Here is a 23752-nt window from a genome sequence, read left to right on the forward strand (position 1 = left end):
TCCGGATATAATATTGAGCTCTTTGTCATTATACGGTTATAAAGCCATTTTCTATAATGGGAAACATTTTTAGAGCCCATTGTAGCATAAGCGTAGCATCACTGAACTCGAATGCACGCGTGCTACTACCACCTCTTCGTTTCGTTTAAAAAATTAGATTCATAAGCTAACACAGAGATCCTAGTTGTTGCACGCGGGTCTTATCCTCAAAAAATATAGAAAAAGCTGAATCCCTAAGCCTTCGTCTGCATTGTTCATCAAAAAGTAAATTATTGGTCGTTTGTGTTTAGTTTTTATATTTTATTACTGAGACTGCTTGATCTAATAATCTACTCGTTTATTTTGGTACGTTTATTTTTATTCAACTAGGTTTTTTCAGCCGAGTGGGTTTTCCAGATGTTTGCGAAACCGTTTCATGTGAAGTCCCAAACTGTTCTCAAGGGAAGTGACAGGTATAACAGCATGTCAGTATAGTGCTGGTTTTTGGAAATTATTGTGAAAATCGAGTGCGTGACCAACTATTGCGATTGTTTTGTTGAAGTAGGCCTGTTGCAGCCAAACCTACATTTTATGAACTGTGATAAATGATTCTCATTAATATTGTGATGCAATAGATTTGAGGCAGTTTCATATATTTTGTAAGATTATGCAATTATTTGTTGTCGTGCCTCAGAGAAAGATCGGGTAGTAAGACTGCAAGTTTACAATATTATGGTTAAGCCTCTCGTTTAAAATAGTACATTCATGTTGGCTCTAAATGATAATTTTTCATTATTGTTGTTTTCTATTACGCTAAGGAAGAGAATCCGGGCTACAATATTGTCACAATCACCTTCATTCACTAACGAAATACTGAATGAAATAATACCACAGAAGGCAGATGTCCAGCAAGCTAAGGTTTTGCTTCATAATGGAGACTCCGCTGTTCTATTGCTCACAGCGAAACAGCCAGTCTTCTTTTTACTTGGCTCAACATACTACCCCACTGGTTAGTCGTAATAGATACCGTAGTTTTACACGCTCAATTTTGAAATACTAAATTCGAGGTCTGTTGCATAAGACTAGTAGGTAAATAGCCTAGCAATAAATTAGCCTCAAAGTGAGTCTAAGAATTTTAAGCTGATTTGTTGGCAGCTCATTACAAATACAACATTGTAGTATACACTCTGTGGAACTATCCGGAAAGTTTGAATATATTCTTCACATGGCAACCAGTCATATCAAAGCTTTATGGAGGAGCGGGTTAGTTGTTCAAGTGGCAAATATTCTTATTTAATTTGGGCATTAAACTCCTGCTTGTCTCTAAATATTGACTTTTTGAGACATTGTAGCTATCTAAATAGCTACATAATGATTTAAGCAGCATTTGGAATATTTAATTTAGTTTATTCTTGATCGTTTTTTAAAACTAACAATTTTTATGACTTCTGCTATTAGTATATATACTAATAGCAGAAGTCATAAAAATTGTGAATGATTTGTGGAATGAATATATTCAGCCATCAATATTTTAGTAAATGAGTAAAGAAAGAAAAACTTAATGACTTTACGTTAGGGTCTATCAAACCAGTCAAAGGGTTTGATAGACCTTTAAGTTTGTTTGTGTCACTTTGTACCAATTCCTAAAAAATCCTTTAAAATATTTTCCTGGCGAAGTCAGTTTTGTATTTTTAATCGGCTTGTAACTCACAACATAATGTACCGTATCTTACAACTGCTTTTAGCAATTGAATGCCATAGCAATTATGGTTTGCATCTCAGTGCAAGTTATTTTATGCATGTATTTCTCTGCCAAGATTTCATTACAGTTAGATTTAGTAATGGAATAATCTGTCATACGCTTAGCATATTATGTGCCTAGACTTGATGTTGCCTGGAGTGGTGATAAAAGGCGAGCTGACACCTGACACATTAGCACATGTTAGAGCAGGCAGTGCAGTGGCGGTAGCTGCTGTAGGTAACAGGTGAGCAACTTGACTATAAATATTGTAGATAACATGTAAGTGGACTAATTGAACATTAGTAAAACTTAATTTTGGTGAGACATACATGTGGTGAAATATATCTGCAGTAAAACATGTGACAGGTGACAAATACATGAGGTGAAACAGATGAGGTGAAACATAAGTGAGGTAGAACATGTGTCGGGTGATAAGAAAACATACTTAAGGGACGTGTACAAAGTGAAACATGCTAGGAGAAACATATATGAAGTGAAAGATATGTGAAGAGAATACATGTCATGAAGTGTGCTCTAGGTGAAACATGCATCAAATGGCATAGAAACATTAGGGGACCAAATGTGAGGTAAAACAAAACATGATGTAAGACTTACATGAAATGAAACATGTATGAGATAAGCATGTGTGGAAAAAATGTAATACAGCTAAGTATTATCCTGTATTCACAGTATACAGAACAGTGTTGATATCCGCTGCATAATAATTTTATGTTTCGGAATTGTAGTTAACCTTACTTATTGATAACCTAGTGAATGATATATTCTCAAGAAGTCTGATTTCCTATGATTGTTTTTGGTGAAAAGAGCAGCGCTGGCTGTCGGAGAGACATGCATGAGCGGTGACTCCATGTATAAAGCTGGCATGAAAGGCAAGGGTGTGTTAGTCAGGCACTTCTTTGGTGATCAACTTTGGTGAGTTATTTTTATTATAGTACATTAGTTGCTCGTGTCTATACTGTGTCTGTATTGACTATTTCTGTGCTGTTTTGTTTTTGTAAGTTTAGGAATGTCATTTCTGTTTTTCATCATCACTCACTCTAAAAAGTTTGATTCTTGTCATGACTGCCAAAGTTTAAAATTCATGGTCAAGGATGGGGACAGTATAACTCAGTTAATGACAATCTCTCCATCATCGTAGCTTGTCGGAAGTTGGCTCTTTGGTATCCAAAATCATTCATTTACTTTCAGTAAATGCTTCATCAGACCTCTAAAACAGCCTATCTCTAGTTCTGACACACCCTACACACCCTTGATATAAGAACTATTACTGTAAACCAAATAGCTTATTTTTCATGGCATTTTGGTTAGTTACCATTTTTGCTGCTAAATAGTACTATAATAGTATTTTTTTGCCTTGCATGCGAATAACTAAATACTGATGTTCAACTGTTTCAGTTCAAAATGTTGGGGTTTGTATTAACCAATATAACGCAAACAAAAAATTGACAATATCTTATCGCTGGTTACAACCTTCCATCCTTGCTGGCAGCTAAATAGTAGGCACGCATACTGCTACTGTGGTCATTACCCGGTATTCATAAATATTTGCTCTCCAATAAAAGACTTCAGGTCTGCCGGCTTTGCAGGGAAACTAATAAGTTTGTATTCACTGATGTCAGCTGAGTACAAGTAGGCACTCCTATAACGTAAGCCTCCTATAATGCAAACCTCTTGGAATGCAAACCTCTTATAATGTAAACTTTTATAATGTAAATTTCACTAAATGTAAAAAATTTATGTGAAGTTTTTGCTTCGTATTACATAGAACATTCCATATAACGTAAAATGTCAAGTCGGTGCAAGCTCTCAAATTTTATTTGAACAACAAGAGTTAAAGGTTGACTTGCAACAAAATTCACATTACAGTTATTTGATATGAAAAGATTCACCATGTCTTACTCTGTTGTGTTGTAGGTGCCAAATATGTGGAAATGTGATTCCAAGCTCTTAAAAGCTAAAAAACGAACAGTTAATCGCAGCCACACAAGACCGCTGTAGTTTGGATTCTCTTTCCAAAACGGCTCAAATGTGACGTAGTTGTGGAAAATGGTTTCTGTTTACACTTTCATGTAACCTTATTCGTCGAAATATTTTCAGAAATATACTTTACGCATTCAATAAAACCATGTCTATTGTTCTTACACGTCTGTTTTATCGTTATTGTAATGCTGTCACTTTTAGCAGTGATATCTTATAACTTACCGTAAAAATTTGTTTAATTTTTTGACCTTACCTCGAAGGAGTACATATCATTGTCTGATAATCATGACGAGCCTGTTGGTCGCCTTTGATAATCGAAAAGTGCTGCAAAAATTATTTGCGAAGTATTGGGTCGCATGATCAGATTACGACTTGCCGATTAGACCAAACCGAAACAAAACTGTAAAGTAGCGAGTATCTATATTTAATACGGGGTCTTCGGTAAAACCCGAATTGTTTGTCATAAACTAGTGTTACGATAAGTTTTATATTGAGCTTTTTATTGGCCTTTCTATTCATGTGAGAACACCACATGGCAAGACAATAAATAAATTTCATGACTACGTCAGAGAAATAAAGAGATTCCAATCTACAGCGGCTTTTCATTTTTGAGCTTTTTAGCGCTGTAATCACATTTCCACATATTTGGCACCTACAACACAACAGAGTAAGACATGGCGAATCTTTTGATACCAAATAACTGTAATGTGAATTTTGTTGCAAGTCAACCTTTAATTAAAAACGAGAGCCTTAATCTTTGTTTTCTCTCTTGCCACAGTTGGATGAAAACGATGTATTATATAGGGTATCTCTATTATGTATACTTGTATCTTCGCAGTCTATCAAGCCGTTAGAGATCGTGAGGTGCGCTGATAAAGTTAAAAGTAGCTACATAATTATTCAGAGATACCTAAAGGTAATCGATTTGTGCAGGTGTTAGATTGTTGGTCTACTAATCTGAATGTCAAGAGTTGGAGCTTCATTGAAATCTGTCTTTTATCCCAACCTTGAACCCTGGTTTCGGAAAAATGGACAGACATACATCGCTACTACAATAGTAAATATATATATTTGTTTTACTTTAACTTAGGCATATTCAATTGTTTTTGTGCCTTTGTTGCATTGACATTGCTGTCTAAACTAAAGTGACAAACTCAATTTAAATCGTACATTGAACATGCGTGCTTCTCCTAACTTCACGCAAAATCACTGTAACCATGCACCCTAAACCAAGTGAAAGTGATGATAAAAAAGAGAAACATTGTCGATACAAACCAATCATACCACAATTACTTTGTAGTCAATAAATTAAAAAGAAATGTTTAGTTTTTTCTATATGAAGTGCCAAAGGGGTAAATTTGGGAAGATCTTGGAATGGATTAGGCAATTTACACGTATTTTACTGTTCGTATAACGTAAAACCCCTATAATATAAACATTCCAGGAATAGATTGTTTACGCTGTAAGAGCGCCTACTGTATTTGCTTTTTATTTCAGATCATTTGTATTTTAATTATACCTATCTATATGAAGAGATGAAAGTTTGCCAAATCTTTTGGGATGCTTTCAAATTTATGATTTGTTCTAGTTGGTGTCATCATTTTAGGTTTTTAGTCACCACTTCTGGTTGATGATGCACATTATGCAATAGAGAACAACATCCATCACAACTGCTTGGTTTTTTTCATGCGTATCTTCAAGATTCTGAAAAAGTATTTTATGCATCCCAACTAGATAGAGTTTAAATTGTATTGTGTTTTATTTTAGCTCGTTCACCGCTCTACTGCTGCTATTGTTATCCAGTAAGCAGTATTATTTTTTAATCATATTCACTTTTGGCACTTGGCTAGGACATGAAACCGTGTATAATTGATGAGATAAATACTCACTCAATGCCTAATAGCTGAATGTTTGATTGGCTGTAATTTATGGCTTATGTCAGGTTTGATGATTAACTGGGGCTCATCACATCATGAGGGCTCGCTTATTTAAAAGGAAGTTATTACAGGGCTACTAGAGGCCACAGCCAATATCTAGGATATTTACTAGGGTTTACTGTTCGCCCTTCTGATAAAACTGAATGACTTCGTTTGAAATCTGTGTGTCTACTTGCAGGGCTTTGGGCAGCAAAGTATCTCCACCACAAATAAATGAACTGCTGCCTGCCACTTCCTCTCCAGATACCCTTGCTGATGCAGCTGAGAACATCCACATAGATAGCAGTATGTATTGTGATAATGCCTTAGGATTGTTTCCTGCCCTATTAAAATAAGTTTAATTTGTTCTATACTCAAGCTTGTATGTCAATTGAGTTGATCCCATTTAAAATAACTGAAGTCGAATGAGTAAATTCTAGACCTGAAAAACATTTTGTTGCCGTTGTGTAAATTGTGAAAATAAACTCGTTTTTAAATAATTAGTACTTGTATATGCTTTACCAATTCATGAAGAATTGTATATTGGTTAGCTTTCTTACCTCAGCTACAAATGACTGCATTGTCTTCACTTCAAAATATAACGGTCATTTTCTTTGACAACAAAAACATCAATGATAGTGATGAGTTCTTAATTGCTTGAACGAATAAAGCAACCTACATGTATGTATTGGCAGAAAAAACAACAAAAATATTGTTTACTTTCAATTAAATTTGTTTTTTTTTCCTTTTAATCTTCAGTTTTGTCTAGTTTACTCTATGTAGAATAGCCAGGTGGTCTCTTTCTCTATGTATCCATATATCCATAGTGGCAACTTGTCTGAAATTACAGCTCTTATTCAAAATATTGGCTCATTTGGCAAACCAAGATTTGACTCAAGTCATTGTTCACTAGTCAAGGTTTGACTATATAACAACTTCTTCTGGTTTTATTATAATTAACATTTCCATATGGACTTTGCCTTTGTGTCTTGAGGCTCCATACGACGTTGAGGCATACCATAAGACAAGTTTTTCCATTTTGTGTGCAGTCGGAGCAGCTGAAAACACAGCAGCTGTCATGGAAAGTGCTGATACTACTGCTTTGGAGAGTAAACCACTAGAGGAGATGCCTTCTGAAGAACCTGCTAGGGCGACTGATGTTGCAGGAGACTTTGAAAGGCTTGATGAAAATGCCAAGTTGTACAAGTGTTTCTTGTTTGCTCTTAAGAAGAAGGTAAAGGTGCCACAACTTCCGATGCTTACATCCGCCTTCTTTAGGGATTGCATCCAGGCCTGCTGGTGAGTGTATGCGTTAACAACTTGAATGTTTTCTCACAGATCTGCTTCTATTAATCGTTGAATGTTAGTCTCAAAGCACAGCTGTTTTTGCAAAAGGTTATTTGGTGATATTTACTGAAAGGAATGAGTTTACAACGCTTGAGTTAAGTTTGCTACACTAAGTTAAGTTCACTACACCGAATTAAGTATGCTACACTAAGTTAAGTTCACTACACCGAATTAAGTATGCTACACTGAGTTAAGCTCACTACACTGAGTTAAGTTCACTACACTGAGGTAAGTTCACTACACTGAGTTAAGTTCACTACACTGAGTTAAGTTCACTACACTGAGTTAAGTTCACTACACTGAGTTAAGTTCACTATACTGAGCTAAGTTCACTACACTGAGTTAGATCACTACACTGAGTTAAGTTCACTACACTGAGTTAGGTTTACTACGCTGAGTTAAGTTAATTACATGGAGTCAAGTTCACTGCACTAAGTTGAGTTCACTACACCGAATTAAGTATGCTACATTAAGTTAAGTTCAAAACACTAAGTTAAGTTCACTACACAGAGTTAAGTTCACTACATTGAGTTAAGTTCACTACATTGAGTTAAGTTCAAGACACTAAGTTACGTTCACTACACTGAGTTAAGTTTACTACACTGAGTTAAGTTCACTATACTGAGCTAAGTTCACTACACTGAGTTAGATCACTACACTGAGTTAAGTTCATTACACCGAGGTAAATTCACTATAATGAGTTACTTCATTTACCTGATTTGAGTTTTCAATTATTGAGTATTGGTGTTCAATTAAATGACCCCAGCCTTTAGATTACAATAGCGACATCAGACTGGTATGTGAATAGCCTAGAATATTTAAGGAGCCAAAAGTGGTGGTAATGGATGTCTAGTAGTTGGTACAGAAATTACTCATTTGTAGCAAAACATGTTGGCTTAGCTTCTTGCTTGTGCAAAACTAGTTGTGCTAAGGAACTGATAGATAAGGCCTACTGTGGCCTTTACAAACCTCTATAAGCACGCACTGCAAGTACATTAGTAGTAAGTTAGCCCTTTTATAGACATTGCAATGATATTATCGTTTAGCAATAATGACGATAATGGGAAGAGCGACTGTTATGTCCCCGCACAAACACTTTTTTAGAAAGTGATTTCTTGTTTGCTGAATACCGTATTTTTTTAATTTGCTACCCATAGTGAATTACAATAGAGTGGTCTCTGTTAGCAACCAAAAAATAAGCAATTTTGTGACTACAAACGATTGTTTCAAACAATACTACATGAACACAAAATCTAAAAAAAGCTTTCTAAATAAAATTTGGTATTTTTGTTCGTTGCTTGTTTCTGCTTTTGTTTTTACTTTCTGAATGTCTTTCCATGTTGCAACAGATTATTCACTGTCATGACAACCTCTAAAGGAAATTACCAACGTTCATCAAATGTTGCAAGTAGTAGTACTGCTAGTACTAGCTTTAATAGGATAATATCAGCTGATAGTGACAAATTGTTAAATTTAGTAGCCAGAACTAACAATGATTCAGGTTCAGATTGTGATTGGGATGACTTTGCATCAGAATCTGAGAGTGAAAGTGAGGAAGAAGATGGTGATATTAATGATGATTATAGAGATCGGGTGATGCTAGTGCCTGGACTACTATCAGGAATTTGAAGTGAGATAAGCTCCCCCAAAGACAAAGCTTTGTTGCAATAACAGGCACAGTGTTCACCCCAGTAGACACCCAACCAGTAGATGATTTTGAGAAAATTTCGAGCCAGTCAATCCAGGTGGTACATCTTTGTTGGAAATCTTAGTCGCAGAGATTAACCAATACCACCCGTACTTTTTGAAGAAGCACCCTCTGCTAAAACTTCACTCCAAAATAACTCAGAAAAATACCACCAATGGGACCCCAAAGAGTACAATCTATGGGATTCATTTTCTGGTTATTGCTTGCAGGCCATGTACCATCTGAAAGGTATGTCAAAGGGTGCACTTGGTCAACCAAATGAATTGTGTGCCAAGCTGATGTCACAGCTCAGGGATAAATGCCATCACTTGGTTGTCGGCTATTCTTATAGCAGGGTACATACGTTACAGGCACTATCAGGCCAAACAGGGTACAAATCCCTCCCGATATGAAAAAGAAGCTGAAGAACAAAGGTGATATAGTCGGTAACAGAAAACAGAATCTTGCTGTGAACGGCATGTCATAAAACGGGTCAGACATCTCTCAAACTGTTCGACTTTGAAACCAATAGTGAAGGCATTGCACGATGAGTCAACAAAATGGGTTCCAACAATAATAAATGATTACAACCATGGAATGGGATTGTCGAGATTAGTGACCAGATGACGGACCAGTGTTCTGGAGAGTTTAGGACAGTGAAGATGTGGAAGAAAGTTGTATTTCACTTGATCGATAGATCCCTCATCAGCGCATTCAACTGCTATAGAAGCAATCCAGGTAAAAAGCTTACCTACTACAACTTCAACATTCAACTACTGGAAGTACTGATTGGTAACTACTGCGAAGAGCGAAAACAAGTAGGCTGTTCGAGTCTTACCTTTCCCCCAGCCAAGATAAATGAAATAAACTTTCTAGATATCATTCCAAATGAAAAAAAGATGAAAGTGTGCTGCGTGTGCTAAGCCAAGACAACAGGCGCAAGGCTACAAAGGAACAAGAATAAGCACATGATGTAAAGACTGCAGTGTAGGCCTCTGCAAGGACGAATGCTTCCGAAAGTACCATAGCTAGTGAGACAGTTATATATAAAGCAACGATTGAAACATGTTTACTTGTGTTTACCTGTATTATAGAAACATAATACAAGTATACAATATTATAAATAAGAATGTATCAACCATTTTTTTTTTTTAATTGAAATTTTGGTAAATTAATTTGCCCAGGGGACTGTAATAGTCCAAAACATTTGCCTGCGAAAGGGTTAAGATACAGTGTAACTAGTTGTATATTAACTACATATAATCATCACTTTTAGGTATGAGTCAGTTGCTAAACCAGTCGTTCTGTGGCACACCTGCGCATCAAGTAAGCCATTTTTGGTATTCGCGCTAATATTTATTTTTTATCCAAAAAGTTTGCCAGCGTGATTTGTCAAGAAGTAAATTTGTTTCATGTTGGATATTCTAGGCATATCTATTTGTCCAAAGCTTTAATTTTGTTTTTGAAAACAATGATCATAACTCTCCATGCGGACAGGCGTCTCTCACCATGTTGGTGGTTTGACCAGAACTATGAACTGGTCGCTATAGTCTGCATGCTCAGTAGTTTTAGGGTCGTATCTTTGTGGCACTAATTTCCTGGTTGTTTACATGTCTGAGTTTCTAGCAGCTGATTGGTCATTATACATTAGAATTCTTCAATCAAAACCTGTTGTAGCCCACCTGGAACATCTATAGACATAAAGAAAACTTCTTATAAAAAGGTAAGAATGTTTGTGACTTTGTATCATTTTCTTTTGTAGATCTTTTTTTATTGTGCTTTTGGAGACGTTTGTAGTTTTATTGTGCATGGAGACGTTTGTAGTTTTATTGTGCATGGAGACGTTTGTAGTTTTATTGTGCTTTTGGAGACGTTTGTAATTTTATTGTGCATGGAGACGTTTGTAGTTTTATTGTGCATGGAGATGTTTGTAGTTTTATTGTGCATGGAGACGTTTGTAGTTTTATTGTGCATGGAGACGTTTGTAGTTTTATTGTGCTTGGAGACGTTTGTAGTTTTATTGTGCATGGAGACGTTTGTAGTTTTATTGTGCTTTTGGAGACGTTTGTAGTTTTATTGTGCATGGAGATGTTTGTAGTTTTATTGTGCACGGAGACGTTTGTAGTTTTATTGTGCATGGAGACGTTTGTAGTTTTATTGTGCATGGAGACGTTTGTAGTTTTATTGTGCATGGAGACGTTTGTAGTTTTAGTGTGCATGGAGACGTTTGTAGTTTTATTGTGCATGGAGACGTTTGTAGTTTTATTGTGCATGGAGACGTTTGTAGTTTTATTGTGCATGGAGACGTTTGTAGTTTTATTGTGCATGGAGACGTTTGTAGTTTTATTGTGCATGGAGACGTTTGTAGTTTTATTGTGCATGGAGACGTTTGTAGTTTTATTGTGCATGGAGACGTTTGTAGTTTTATTGTGCATGGAGACGTTTGTAGTTTTATTGTGCATGGAGACGTTTGTAGTTTTATTGTGCATGGAGACGTTTGTAGTTTTATTGTGCATGGAGATGTTTGTAGTTTTATTAGTTTGTAGAGACGTTTGTAGTTTTAAAATTTCATTTTTTCGTTTGTAGTTTTATTAGTTTGTAGAGACGTTTGTAGTTTTAAAATTTCATTTTTTCGTTTGTAGTTTATTAGTTTGTAGAGACGTTTGTAGTTTTATTTCATTTTAAAAGATGTGTTTAGACCAGTTTATGTTCCTATGCATTTGTATGCATATCTTTTGTATACATATATACCCTAAAACCTCTATTTGAGTGCTACCTGTATTTGAATGCCACCTCTAATAGATCGCTAATACAATTTTGGTCAAAAATTGTTTAATTTCAATATACTGTATGTACATTTTTATATTATTTTGGAAAAATCTGAGCAGGTATTTTTCTTTTAGTAGCTCAAACATGCACACCGAAGCGAGAAGCATACATATTTTAACCAATTGCTACTAAAGATTGCCAGGTGTACCAAGTATGTACACAATTATTCTATAGTATGGCAAGGTTGCTGCGTGGTTTATTGGTAGGGCCCTTTTCTGCAAAACTTGAGTTTGCACATTCAAATCCAGTGCAAAGTGGTTTTTCCATTCCTATAACTTTATCGCTATAACTGTACATATGGATGACAGACCAACAAACAAACACGGATATTTATATATGTAGATTAATGTTCCATAATCTTTCTCCGCTTGGCTTTGTTTATTGTAATTTATCTGCCATGGTCTCTTCGCTTACCTTTAGTTATTGTATATCTTCATATATGCCCGTGTTTGATTCCCAATTTTTATCATTCTACCTACACACAATGCTTGTATATCCATTTCTCTAGCTCCTGCCTTTCCTATTAGAGATGAAGAAGGAGGGTCTGCTTGATGTAAAAGAGACAGCAAAGGGAGTTCATAGCGTGACAGAGATAAACGTCAGCCATAACGAGTATGTTTCGCTGTGGTCTGGTGTGCTCCTAGCTTGTCCATGCCTAAATTCTTGGATCCTCTCCATATGCTACTCTGAGTTCAAAACCTCAACTCGTTTTACCATAGATAAACTTTGAAAACTGGCAGATATTTTAGGAACTAATAAGCTTTTCCAAGTCATCTCTAAGCGTACATTGATGAAATGGTTAAGTTTCTTATTGATTTAGTCATTATTCATAGTTTAAAACATGTACATTTCCTTTGATAGGGTGCAGGAATTTAGACCCTGGAAGCTGCCTCTGGTAGAGGAAGCCAAGCCAGACTCTAGTCAGGAGTACGTATATTCTCCACCTGAGATTATCGAGCTACTAGCAGTCAATGCACAGACACTGCCTCTTTTCTCTCGCCTCGGTATGAGGTACTGACTTTCTTACGTTCTTCTTTAGAATTACACAAGTCTCAAAACTAACAATTAAAGGTTGACTTGCAACAAAATTCACATTACAGTTATTTGGTATCAAAAGATTTGCCATGTCTTACTCTGTTGTGTTGTAGGTGCCAAATATGTGGAAATGTGATTACTAGCTCTTAAAAGCTCAAAAACGAAAAGCCGCCGTAGATTGAAATCTCTTGATTTCGATGACGTATCCACGGATTTTAGTTATTGTCTTGTCACGTGATGTTCTCGCGTGAATTGAAAGGCCAATAAAAAGCTTAATATAAAACCTATCGTAGCAAAAGATGAGAAACACTTCGGGTTTTACCTAAGACCCCGTATCAAATATAGATGCTCGCTACTTTACAGTTTCAGCTTGGCCATTCCGTTTGACAATTCAACATACGTGTACATGTCTGAGTTGCGATCAAAAAAAATGTCAAATTCTGAAGAGTTAAGACCCTGGCGTTTCGAGCCTGACGCTCTATCTGAAGAAGATCCTCAACAGCATCAAACCTCCCAGCAAGTAAGCACCGCCACTAGCCAGCTCTTATGTGCCAAGCTAGCTAGTAGTAATAGTTTTAGCTAGAGAGTGATAGAACGAATATTATTATATATATATATGATTTTAAGGATGATAATTATCACTTCATATTGCGGAAAAATAATTACAGAATTTTCTCGAATGACAACATTAACAATTTTAATATTTAAATCTAGTGCTGCACTGATATACTGTTGGATAACATCGACCTGATGTATTAGCTATGGTTGCATAGACATATCTGTTCATTTCTTTAGGAGCTAATACCACCGGCTACAGAGTGGTGTGTCTGCAAGCGCTGTCAAGACATACCATCTCTTCCTGAATGTTTGTGTTGCCATGATGCTGAGTTTGCACATCGTCTCCATGACCGCGGGGAGCATGAATGCCTGTGTATGCATCTTGGTGTGGACGAACTTGTGACGCCTGCACCCCTTGAGTTGGGGTGGAATAATTACCTGCGATATCATAGTGAGTTGGATTTTCATTCAATGCCAACAACACCAAAGCTATGCTAATGTGTCAAGCATTATCTACAATTCTTTTGTTACACATTTAAAGCATAGGTTGAACACACATATTTTGAACTCGTGGAACACAAGGAGAACTGTTATATTTGGCTTGTACACTTACTACAGTAGAGAGTGTATTAGTTTTATGATTTTATTATATAAAGATCGAGATTATTTTGATGATCAGCAATTATTGTTTTTCAATAATTGTTTTGGTAGATAATCTATTCCCATTTGGAGAGCCATCGCCAAATGCTCGGAAAAGGTTGTGTGCATACCGCAATCTTGTGTTTTGGTTTATGCCGCAAATCTTGTTTGCAAGTCTGCAAACTCTTCTTCATCATCCGTTGGTGGGAAAAGTGCACGAATCTTAGACACCAAGCAAGCAGGTAGAGGCCGTCGCTCACCGAGACGAATTTGCGGCATAAGCCAAAACACAAGGTTGCGGTATGCACACAACCTTTGTAACAACATCCGTTGTAATGGACCTCACTCTCAGGCCATGGAAAATTAGATCGGACTGGCATCGCTTGAAGCCTTCCAGCTCCATGGCGTTAGAGCTGGTGGTCTCCATTGACTGCAAAGTAAAGAAAGTTCCGACCAACAATCAGTTTCACATTATTTGAATGAATTATTTAGCTAGATCAGTAACTTCATGTTCATGTATTGATAACTACTGAAAAATTTGGGTTTTTGTCAGGCTTTGAAGCAAAAACTGTCAAAGTTTTACCTTGACAAGATGGCTGCTGACTATTAAACCGCAGCTCTGATCCATCATAGTGTAGGCCTCGTATAGTGCGCAATGCCCCGAACTATCGCATCTACCGTCACCTGCCAAATCAAGCTCCCAATCGATTGCTGCCATCAATCCCTTGTTATGCAGGGTGTACTGCTCAGCAATACACTGTAAAATATTGTAAAACTTCATTATACAAGATTAATTTGTATCATTATCATTAGTCTAAGAATGTAGAATCCTCTTCCCCCTTTTTGTGCTATATTATGATGAAGAATCAGAATTTTAAATTATAATATATTTCGCTTGAAGGATGACATATTTTCATTTCAAGAAAAAATTGTTTCTAAATGTCGTTATTCAATTAGTGTGCCAAGCTTTTACTCACATTTTCCAAGTTTATGGGTAAATATTAACACTTACACCATGTAAGTATTCTCGTTGTTGGTAGAGGCAAACGCTGTGGCTTGGTATTGCGATGTTCAGGAGCGACAGAAAACGGAGGTTCTGCGTAAGGCATCCGCCAGAAAAGAGTGATGCAGCTGCCAGCAGGGGGTTGATGACGTGAGCTCTGTTCACCCTGGCAGTTGTTTCCCAAGTGTACGATCGGTGACAGGAGGCACATGTAACCTTGAACTCTACCCATCCGCCTTCTCGCACCATCGTGAATGAGCAGGGGGCGCAGGCGTGACAGTGAAATAGTCGCTGGAGTGCTGTCACACTTACTATTATTTTCTCCTCTTTGAAGGAGGATTCGCCTCTGAAATCACAACACAATAGCTGACTTGCTATAAGATTTGTACAACATCATTTCCTGTTATTATATCATATTTGCTTGATCAGAAAAAGAATAAATATATAGCCATACAATCATGACACAGATTTTACAAAACCTTATCAGAATCCATGATATTGTAAACATAAAAATGTGAGTAATAACTCTATGGATATTCTTTATATTTTGTCAAGTTTGGTTAAGTTCAGCTCTATCTTACATGTAATTGGAGAGCGTTTGACGCTGGCCATCATAGCGCTCAAACTCTTCCCAGTCTTCGGTGGTTGGCACAAACTCTTCATCATCTAATACTAAAAATAATCATCTAATAATATTAATATGCTATTAACGATGATACCAGAAAATGACAATGACTATTTTATATAACATCTATAAGTGAATAGGGTTAAGAAATTTGGCGAAATTAATCGTGAAACATAACATTATTTTATTAATTATAGATTAATATATTACGTTTTACAGATAAATATGCAGTATGAATTAGTTTTGTTATTATAATAAGAATAATACACGTAATTAAAAAGATAAAATACTAGTAATATCATATTAAAATTAAATGACATTAATATTGTAATATTAAATATAGATTAATACAGTAGTATTAGGAGAATACTAGAAAATAATCCTAGTTACTACTACTAATACAAGTAGTTCATAAAATAAATTACGTGCTTTGGTGACATGTGGAGTATGCAAACCGGTTAGAAAACATGTCGTTTTTGAAATGGCGAAAACAAAGGTAAAAGTAAGCAGGCAAATATATAAAGTTTGTCACATCCAGCTTTACCCAGTTGTTCCACACCCGGTGAAGGTCTGATCTTCTCTCTGCTCTTGGCCAAGAAAAAAGGTGCTTCTCACCTTGGCAGCTGCACAAACACGGTGTGACGCGTTAGACATGACGAATTGAAATTAACAAGTTTAATACGAGAAAGCGTGTCTGCTATTTGCGATAGATCAAACTTGAACTGAAACTAACATTATCTGATCATGTGACTTACAATTCCCGCCATATGGCGCGAACAATTTCTACACATTTTTCGACCATCACAGCGGACCAAAAGGCTCATCATGTTTATCAGAGGATGATATGCAATCGTTCAAGCTAAGATTAAAAAATTAAACATATTTTTATGGTAAGTTTTTGAGATATCAGTGCTCAAAGTTGCAGCATTACGATGCCGATAAAATAGACGCGTAAGAACAATAGACATGGTTTTTATTGCAAGCGTGAAGTATATTTGTAAAAATATTTCGACGAATAAGGTTGCATAAAAGTGTAAACAGAAACCATCTCGCACAACTACGTCACATTTTAGCCGTTTTGGAAAATGAATCCAAACTACGGCAGTCTTGTGTGGCTGCGATTTTCTGTTCGTTTTTTAGCTTTTAAGTGCTTGTAATCACATTTCCACATATTTGGCACCTACACCACAACAGAGTAAGGCATGCTGAATCTTTTGATACCAAATAACTGTAATGTGAATTTTGTTGCAAGTCAACCTTTAAGATTTGAACTTAATGTTTCATAGATTAACTTGATTAGCTAGTTTATATACTTAACACAGTGTAATTTCAGAATATAAATTTATGGTCTTTGACATCTATCTTAAAAATTTGGAATGGTTCATAGACAGAGAGATGGAAGCTGCAATTTTATTATAACTAGCTGTAATACCCGGTTTGCCCGGGTAATAGAAAAGTCTTTGGACAGAATATTGGTTTGTATTTAACATATAACAACATTTGCCATTCTAACTTTCAAACTACATATCATGAGAAAAGTGTTTTGTCTTATAAACAATGAGAACTAGTGAGAGTTGCTCGCTATTAGCCTGCGCGCTATCAGCCAGTACTTTTAATAATGTGAGCAATGTGAGCAAACAGCTTGTCGTGATGTTATGCTATGATGCAAAGCCGTTAGGTATTTTCTCTCATATAATAACTTATATTGACAAGCTAGCAATTCAATCTCTGTAGTCTAGTGGGTAGGGGGTCGGACTGGTGAATGGTGGGGTCCGAGATCAAATCTTTTTCGGTACGGAATCTTTATTCCAAGATTTTAAGATCTATAGCTGGACAATCAAACCTACGCATACACATACGACCAACTTTGAGAAATATAGATACTGGAGCATTTTGTTTTTCCTGTAAGACTGGTTCATACTATATCATCATAGTATGTCGGCATTGTCCTCTCGGCAATAATTTGTTAACTAAATGCGCCCTAAAACGATGGCATTGTCGAACCAATGCAGATACGCCGGGAAAGACTGCAGCTGTCAAATTTACCTGATAGTTCGCTAAGCATCCATGATAGCTTGTGCACTGCGCATCGCTGCGACGATGGTGATTAGCTGTCGCGGGTTGCTTGATCTACATGTATATTTTCCTTCATGACAGTTTCTTCGTAATAGGAGATAATTAGACTTGTTTTGCTTATCCTGCAGTGTTAATATAGGTTATGAAAACACTTCTTTTTATAATTTCCTTTTATTATTTCTGTAACTTTTGTTCGTGCACAAAATATTTTTAGCTTCATTTCCTTTTTATGCTTTGTTACTGTTGTACTGTCACACACGCTGTTAATGTTTACTTTTTCGCTATATCAATGTACATGTTTATTCAGTAAGGGAGACACGCTCAGTCAGTCAGAGATGAGAGCTTTAATAACAGGCTATGTGAAGGAGAAGGCTTTGCTGCACCCAGAGAATAAACAGTGAGTTTTCCATGCCCCTAACTGATTAATGTTCGGCCACCATTTCAACTGTTTTCTGTCTTTACAATTTTAAGTTTCTTTGGTTATGACACATTTTGGTCTGTGAAGCTCTACCGTCTGCTGCCTAGGTTGGTGACGCTGGACGAGGTGCTGACAACGGCAGTTGTTACTAAAAAGGATGGATTTGTTGAGTACCTAAAATGGAATATTCTATTTGAACGGTAGGTTGTTATAGTATTCATTAATTAACAATTCCCCATTACATATTTTACTTTTAAACTGACATATCAGGTAGAATATTGCAAACTTAATATGGCGGTTGTTAATACATTGTAACTATTCCTGCTGCCACGTGTCATAAGTGGCCATTGCAGGCAGCTCGGCTATGGGAAAATTGATCAGTCTATGTTCTCCGTAGCAATTGGGCTTTTCATAGGTTTTGCTAAAAGCGCACAGCTACACGCTTGTGCAGAGCATAGACAGCAAACATACACTAAATAACGCAAAGTAAAAGGTGTCTTTTTGCTCGACCATTCGTAACTAAATCTTGCATTTGATTGGATAACTTATTGCAATATTCACTAAGCTTTTAACAAAGCATTGAGTTAATTATGATCTTGCTTGCAACAAATTAATTTGTGCGACTGTGGTACAGGAAATAGTTGAAGCAACTTTGACCTCCTGAGGTCAATTTAATCTATTTGGTTATTTCTTACAAATGCTGGTTGTTTTAGTTGAAAATTTCCCACCATGGCATCTTCGGTTCAGCATAGTGTCATTAGTCCAGTTCCCGTCTGACCACCCCTTGAAAGACAAACTTTAAGATATGTGCTGTTTTAGACTGACCAACGCCCTTGGTACAGTCTATCGGGTCTCTTATCCCAACGGCTACGGCGAGGTCAATCGAGGTTATGGCATCGTCGGTTCAGCATAGTGTCATTAGTCCAGTTTCCAACTGACCACCCCTTGAAAGACAAACTTTAAGATATGTGCTGTTTTAGACTGACCAACGCCCTTGGTACAGTCTATCGGGTCTCTTATCCCAAAGGCTACAGCGAGGTCAATCGAGGTTATGGCATCGTCGGTCCAGCATAGTGTCATTAGTCCAGTTTCCGTCTGACCACCCCTTGAAAGACAAACTTTAAGATATGTGCTGTTTTAGACTGACCAACGCCCTTGGTACAGTCTATCGGGTCTCTTATCCCAACGGCTACAGCGAGGTCAAGAAAGGAAAACCTCCTCCAATCAATGTTGTAGTTGAGACGAGAACAGGCAATAAAAAGGTACCTAAATCTATATTGTTTTCACAAATAGTTTCAAGCATGGCTAGATCCATAACTTCCGTTTCAAAAATTATTAATTTTGTCATTTACAATTATTTTATGTTAGATTTACAAAGGGCTCTCAGACTCCAATTGATAATGGCATTTCTAAGAGAATTCATGATCTTTACAATAATATGAGCTGTGTCCGTCTGTCAAAGCCACGGTTGCAGGCTGGGAAAAATATTGCATCATACAAGGTTTGAACTTCCAACACTCAGCTTAGCAGCCAGGCACACTACCACCAGACTAATTGTTCACATTCCATTATTTCAGAATAGTTGTGCAGCTGTTTAATCCATGCACTTTAATTCATCGGCACACATGATGATCTCCACGAGACACTAGACTGCCAGGGTACTAGGCAGCATAATATTAGTAAAGTAAAGACTTCGTCGGACGATGTTAAACTCATCCTATATTTGTTCATATGTTAAAGCTGTTCATGTTGGAGCAAACATTTTTATATGAATACATTGTATCTTCTTTAATTTGTTGAAAAACTGAAAACCTACTATTACTAACTAATAAATACTGTAAAAAATTGCCATAGCGATAAAACAAGTGTCATATAATAGCATATTGAGAAATATAAGTGTAAAAAACTATTTTTATGTAAAAACACAAGCCAAGTAATATCCAATTAAAAAGGTATTTGTTTTCAATTTACATGAAAGATGTAAGTGTAGCTCAGCAGTGTGTAGGTGCCAAGGTAGATATGTAGTTTGACTTACTCAAGCTTCAACTCTGTAAAGTTTACTAATGTGGGTTATATATTTTGATATGTTTTTGTATTTTTCCATTATCATTTTAATTTGTACCAGCCTCTTCATTTGCTATAAGAATTTTTAAATGCTATAATCAGTATAATGTTAAAGGTTTATTTGCAAAAGAAGCTGCATATCAGCCTATTTTAAGATGCTGATCACAAATGAGCTGATGTATGAGTATTCGTAAATTAGAATCGTTCCATGGCAACACTAGCTGGTGGGAAATGAGTAGTACATAAAAAGTATGATAGTGGTTGACAAGAGCGACATAGCAGAGGTAAAGTGCCTGTTTTTTATTTTATTGGTTGTATTTTAGAATTTTTAATTTAAAATTAGAGAATGTATGTTCAAAGGACAGCTTAGTGTGAGACAATTGAAAAAATAACTGATTATTTGGTTAGCAGTCACCTCTTCTCACAAAAGGGTTTGCCAAGTTTTTTTTGCATGGTTTTATTGTACTCTCTGTTTATCTAAAAATATTAAAAATTTCCTTATTTTTCGTAAAAATCGCATTCCTCTCAAGGTTTTGTAATAAAAGTCTCCTGCTCTGCTACAGAATAGGTTTATCAAAGAATCTATGATTATTTTCAAATCCGCGCTGCAGGTCACTCTAATAAATAACTTGGACAAGTTTGGAATAGAAGCTAAGGAGGTGGCAAAGGAGCTGCGGTCAGGTAAAGCTTGTAACACGTCCATACAGGAGAGTCAGGCTGGTGTACAGCTGCTCGCTCAGGGAAATCACTCCAGTTTCATATACAAACTTCTCAAAGGTTTGTCTCTCCTCTATTTACCATAAAATCTCGATTTGAACGCTATGGCGCTCTATTATTCAACCCTTCCCCTATAGTGATGTTTTATTAGAGGTGGCATTCAAATAGACGTGGTATTCAATTAAAGGGAGATGCTCTATTTTTTAACCTTTCTATAATGGCATTCAAATAGAGGTGGCGTGCAAATAAAGGTTTTACGGTATATATTGTTGTGCTGTTTGCTAAATTTTGAGTCGTTGTGGACTAACTGTTAAAGCCAAGCCTGGTTTATGCCGAATGCCGTTCAAATACAGTATTGATGGGACAAGAGTGTTAATATTGTATAGCAGGTGTATGATTAAACATTAACTCCTCCTTTATCAATGTGTGTTTTGGCAGCCTCAGACAACCTCTACATGGGCGAAGTTACATTATAGTTGACAACTAAAACTGAATTTAACCATTTCATATATTTTTAAATGTATTTATCAAGCGTGACCAGTATTTTAGCAATTTAGTTATTAGATAATAGTTTTTAATAGTCTACCCAAACTTAGCTAGTTATGCAAACAGTTTAAAAGTAGAGAAATCTCCGTGAAGGAATTGGCAGTCACTCTTCAACTTCACCTCATGCAGCTTTTTTATCAGAAGATATAAAAAGCAATAAATAGAAGATAGTTCACAAATTTGAAGACATGCTTATGTTTAAAGCCGTTAAATTGCAGTAGATGCTCCTATTATAGTGTATACCTCCTATAACATAAATTCCACATAATGTAAATAATTTATGTGAAGCTTTTGCTTCCGACTACGTAAAAAATTCCACATAACGCAAAGTGGTCGATGAAAGTTCTCAAATTCCATTTGAATAACATTAACCACGCAGTTAGCCTTGAAAATATCGCTTTCTCTTTTGTTGCACTTGATAGAGAAAGCGATGCATAGGGGTTATCTCTACTATATACATGTATACTAGTACCGTGACAGTCTAGTTTGCAGTGAGAGATCGTCAGGTGTGTTGATTAAGGGCATACAGTAAGTAGCTGCACAATTATTCAGAAATACTGAAAAAAGTTCGATCGGTGCAGGTGTTAGAACATCTGTCTAACAAGCTGAATGTCATGAGTTGTATTTATCATAACCTCGAACCCTGGTGCTGGATAAAGGGTCGGACAGATGCGACACTTATGATGGCAAAAATATTTTTTTGTTTTGCTTTATTTTAGTAATTTAAAATGTTTTTATTATTCTTGGAAAAACTGGCATTGCTGTCTATAACAAAAGCGGAGAAAAAATCTATGAAAAATGACACGAAAAATGCGCGCTTTCCTTAACTTTTTTGTTATTTTAACCTAGTCATGGAGAAAAACCGAGTGAAAGTGTTAAAAAAATGGGTAAAGTTGCTGATACAAATCGATAATGCTACAATTAATGTACGGTCATTAAATTAAAACATAAAGTTTAGTTTTTCCTTTTTGAAGGGCTAAGTTTTTTTGGAATGAGTTTGGGAAGATCTCAGAATAGATTAAACAATTTATATGTATTTTACTGTTCGCATAGTGTAAATTCCCTATAATCTAAACATTTCTTATCCATATTCTTTACGTTGTAGGAGCGTCTACTGTATTCCTTGTTGTATACCTTCATATAGCAATAGCTAGCTTTTGACACACTAGATATTATAACTATACCTGGCAAAGTCTGTCATAATTTCTCATTGGTAGATACATTGAATACCGTTGTCTGTTCGGTTATTAATGTCGCCGTCACTCTGTAAATGCAAGCTCTGATTGCGAATAAAAGTTAATCAGTCAATTTAACATCATACTCTTTTTGAAATTTAGTACTGAACATATTGTTACAGTCGCTGTATAAATCAGTACTCAGACTCAGTAGTAAAAGGAAGTCTTTGTGGTTATATCTAGACATAATTTCCTGGTGGCACAGGTAGTAAGGTAGCATGAACAAGGTTTAATTGGCACTCATCTTTAACCGTGTTCTTCTCATTATGCTCACTTGCATCCTCTTGTCAAGATGATTATTGGTTTGTCAAAGACCATAACAACCAACCATAAGGAATATAAGTGTTTAGTGTGGTAAGAAAAGTTAAGTGTAAGTTTGTGATGTTGTGTCAGGCTGCTCCTTGTCTCACAGTTTAGATGACATGTTCTTATCCTCCCTTTTTATAGATCATAGTTTGGATGCCTGGAAACAAGATCAATTTTCACCGCTGTACTGTACTGTGTCTTTCCATTGTAGAGAAATACAAGATACCTATAAAGTTCATGAAGATTCCCACATAGAGCTCCAGAGATCAGAGACATCGGGACTGAGAAGGTTCTAGTCAGATGAATGCTTCCAGATTACTTTCTAGTGACTCGTTGTTCAGTTAAAAATTCTGCTATACTTAAAATTGCATTACTGTAATTCATCATTGAGACTGCAAAATAGAGCATTGAGACTTCTATGAAGAAATCAGGAGTAACATGTTAGCATCATATTAGGTTGAAGTTGCGGGTTCATCTTAGGATTGGAAGCTGTTGCAGTTCTTATCGATTGTGTAACTCACCACTGATATAAGTACTTTTATGAAAAGTTATTCTCAAGCGAAAGAACCTGTGATGTGTTTGCATTCTTTAAGTTGCTGTAGTGTTCTCTTTTTGTGGGCCCAGCAGTTTGTAATAGAGATTTTCTGGAACAGCCTCTGCGTCAGCATTGTTTATTTATTCAGTAATTGTGAACTGTGTAAACAAATTATGGTATGAACGAGGTGAAATTAAAAATAAACTCAATGTTTCGCTACATGTGGGCAGTTTGGGTGAACAAGTGGGGAAAAGTCATCATCGGTTAGTTACTTTATTTATTTTCAATAAATTATTTGACCATATACACAGCTTGGAGTGATAAACTATGTTATGGACATTGTGGAACCGTATACACAGTTTGGAGTAATAAACTGTATGGTATGGACATTGTGGAACCGTATACACAGTTTGGAGTGATAAACTGTATGTTATGGACATTGTGGAGCCAACTAAACCTACATGGGTAGAAATGACAAGCGCTTGCGACATGAGA

The 23752-nt window shown here is 36.2% G+C and overlaps 1 protein-coding gene across 2 annotated transcripts; it reads left to right on the forward strand.

The window, feature by feature from the left end:
• Positions 1-198: 198 nt before the first annotated feature.
• LOC137402747 (eukaryotic translation initiation factor 2D-like) lies at positions 199-23476 on the forward strand. 2 transcript variants are annotated; one of them, XM_068089258.1, is made up of 16 exons: positions 200-264; positions 370-452; positions 798-988; positions 1159-1242; positions 1862-1964; positions 2546-2653; positions 5837-5943; positions 6687-6936; positions 10349-10394; positions 12009-12112; positions 12362-12511; positions 17744-17833; positions 17962-18054; positions 18996-19116; positions 20530-20695; positions 22934-23476. In XM_068089258.1, the coding sequence occupies exons 2-16, from the start codon at positions 397-399 to the stop codon at positions 22975-22977; spliced, it is 1713 nt and encodes a 570-aa protein (XP_067945359.1). In that variant the 5' UTR covers positions 200-264; positions 370-396; the 3' UTR covers positions 22978-23476. The 2 variants fall into 2 exon arrangements, with proteins under 2 accessions (XP_067945356.1, XP_067945359.1); XM_068089255.1 differs by having other exon boundaries at positions 199-452.
• Positions 23477-23752: the final 276 nt, after the last annotated feature.

This window comes from Watersipora subatra, chromosome 1 (genome assembly GCF_963576615.1).
Source record: "Watersipora subatra chromosome 1, tzWatSuba1.1, whole genome shotgun sequence".
Taxonomy (NCBI): Eukaryota; Metazoa; Bryozoa; class Gymnolaemata; order Cheilostomatida; family Watersiporidae; genus Watersipora; species Watersipora subatra.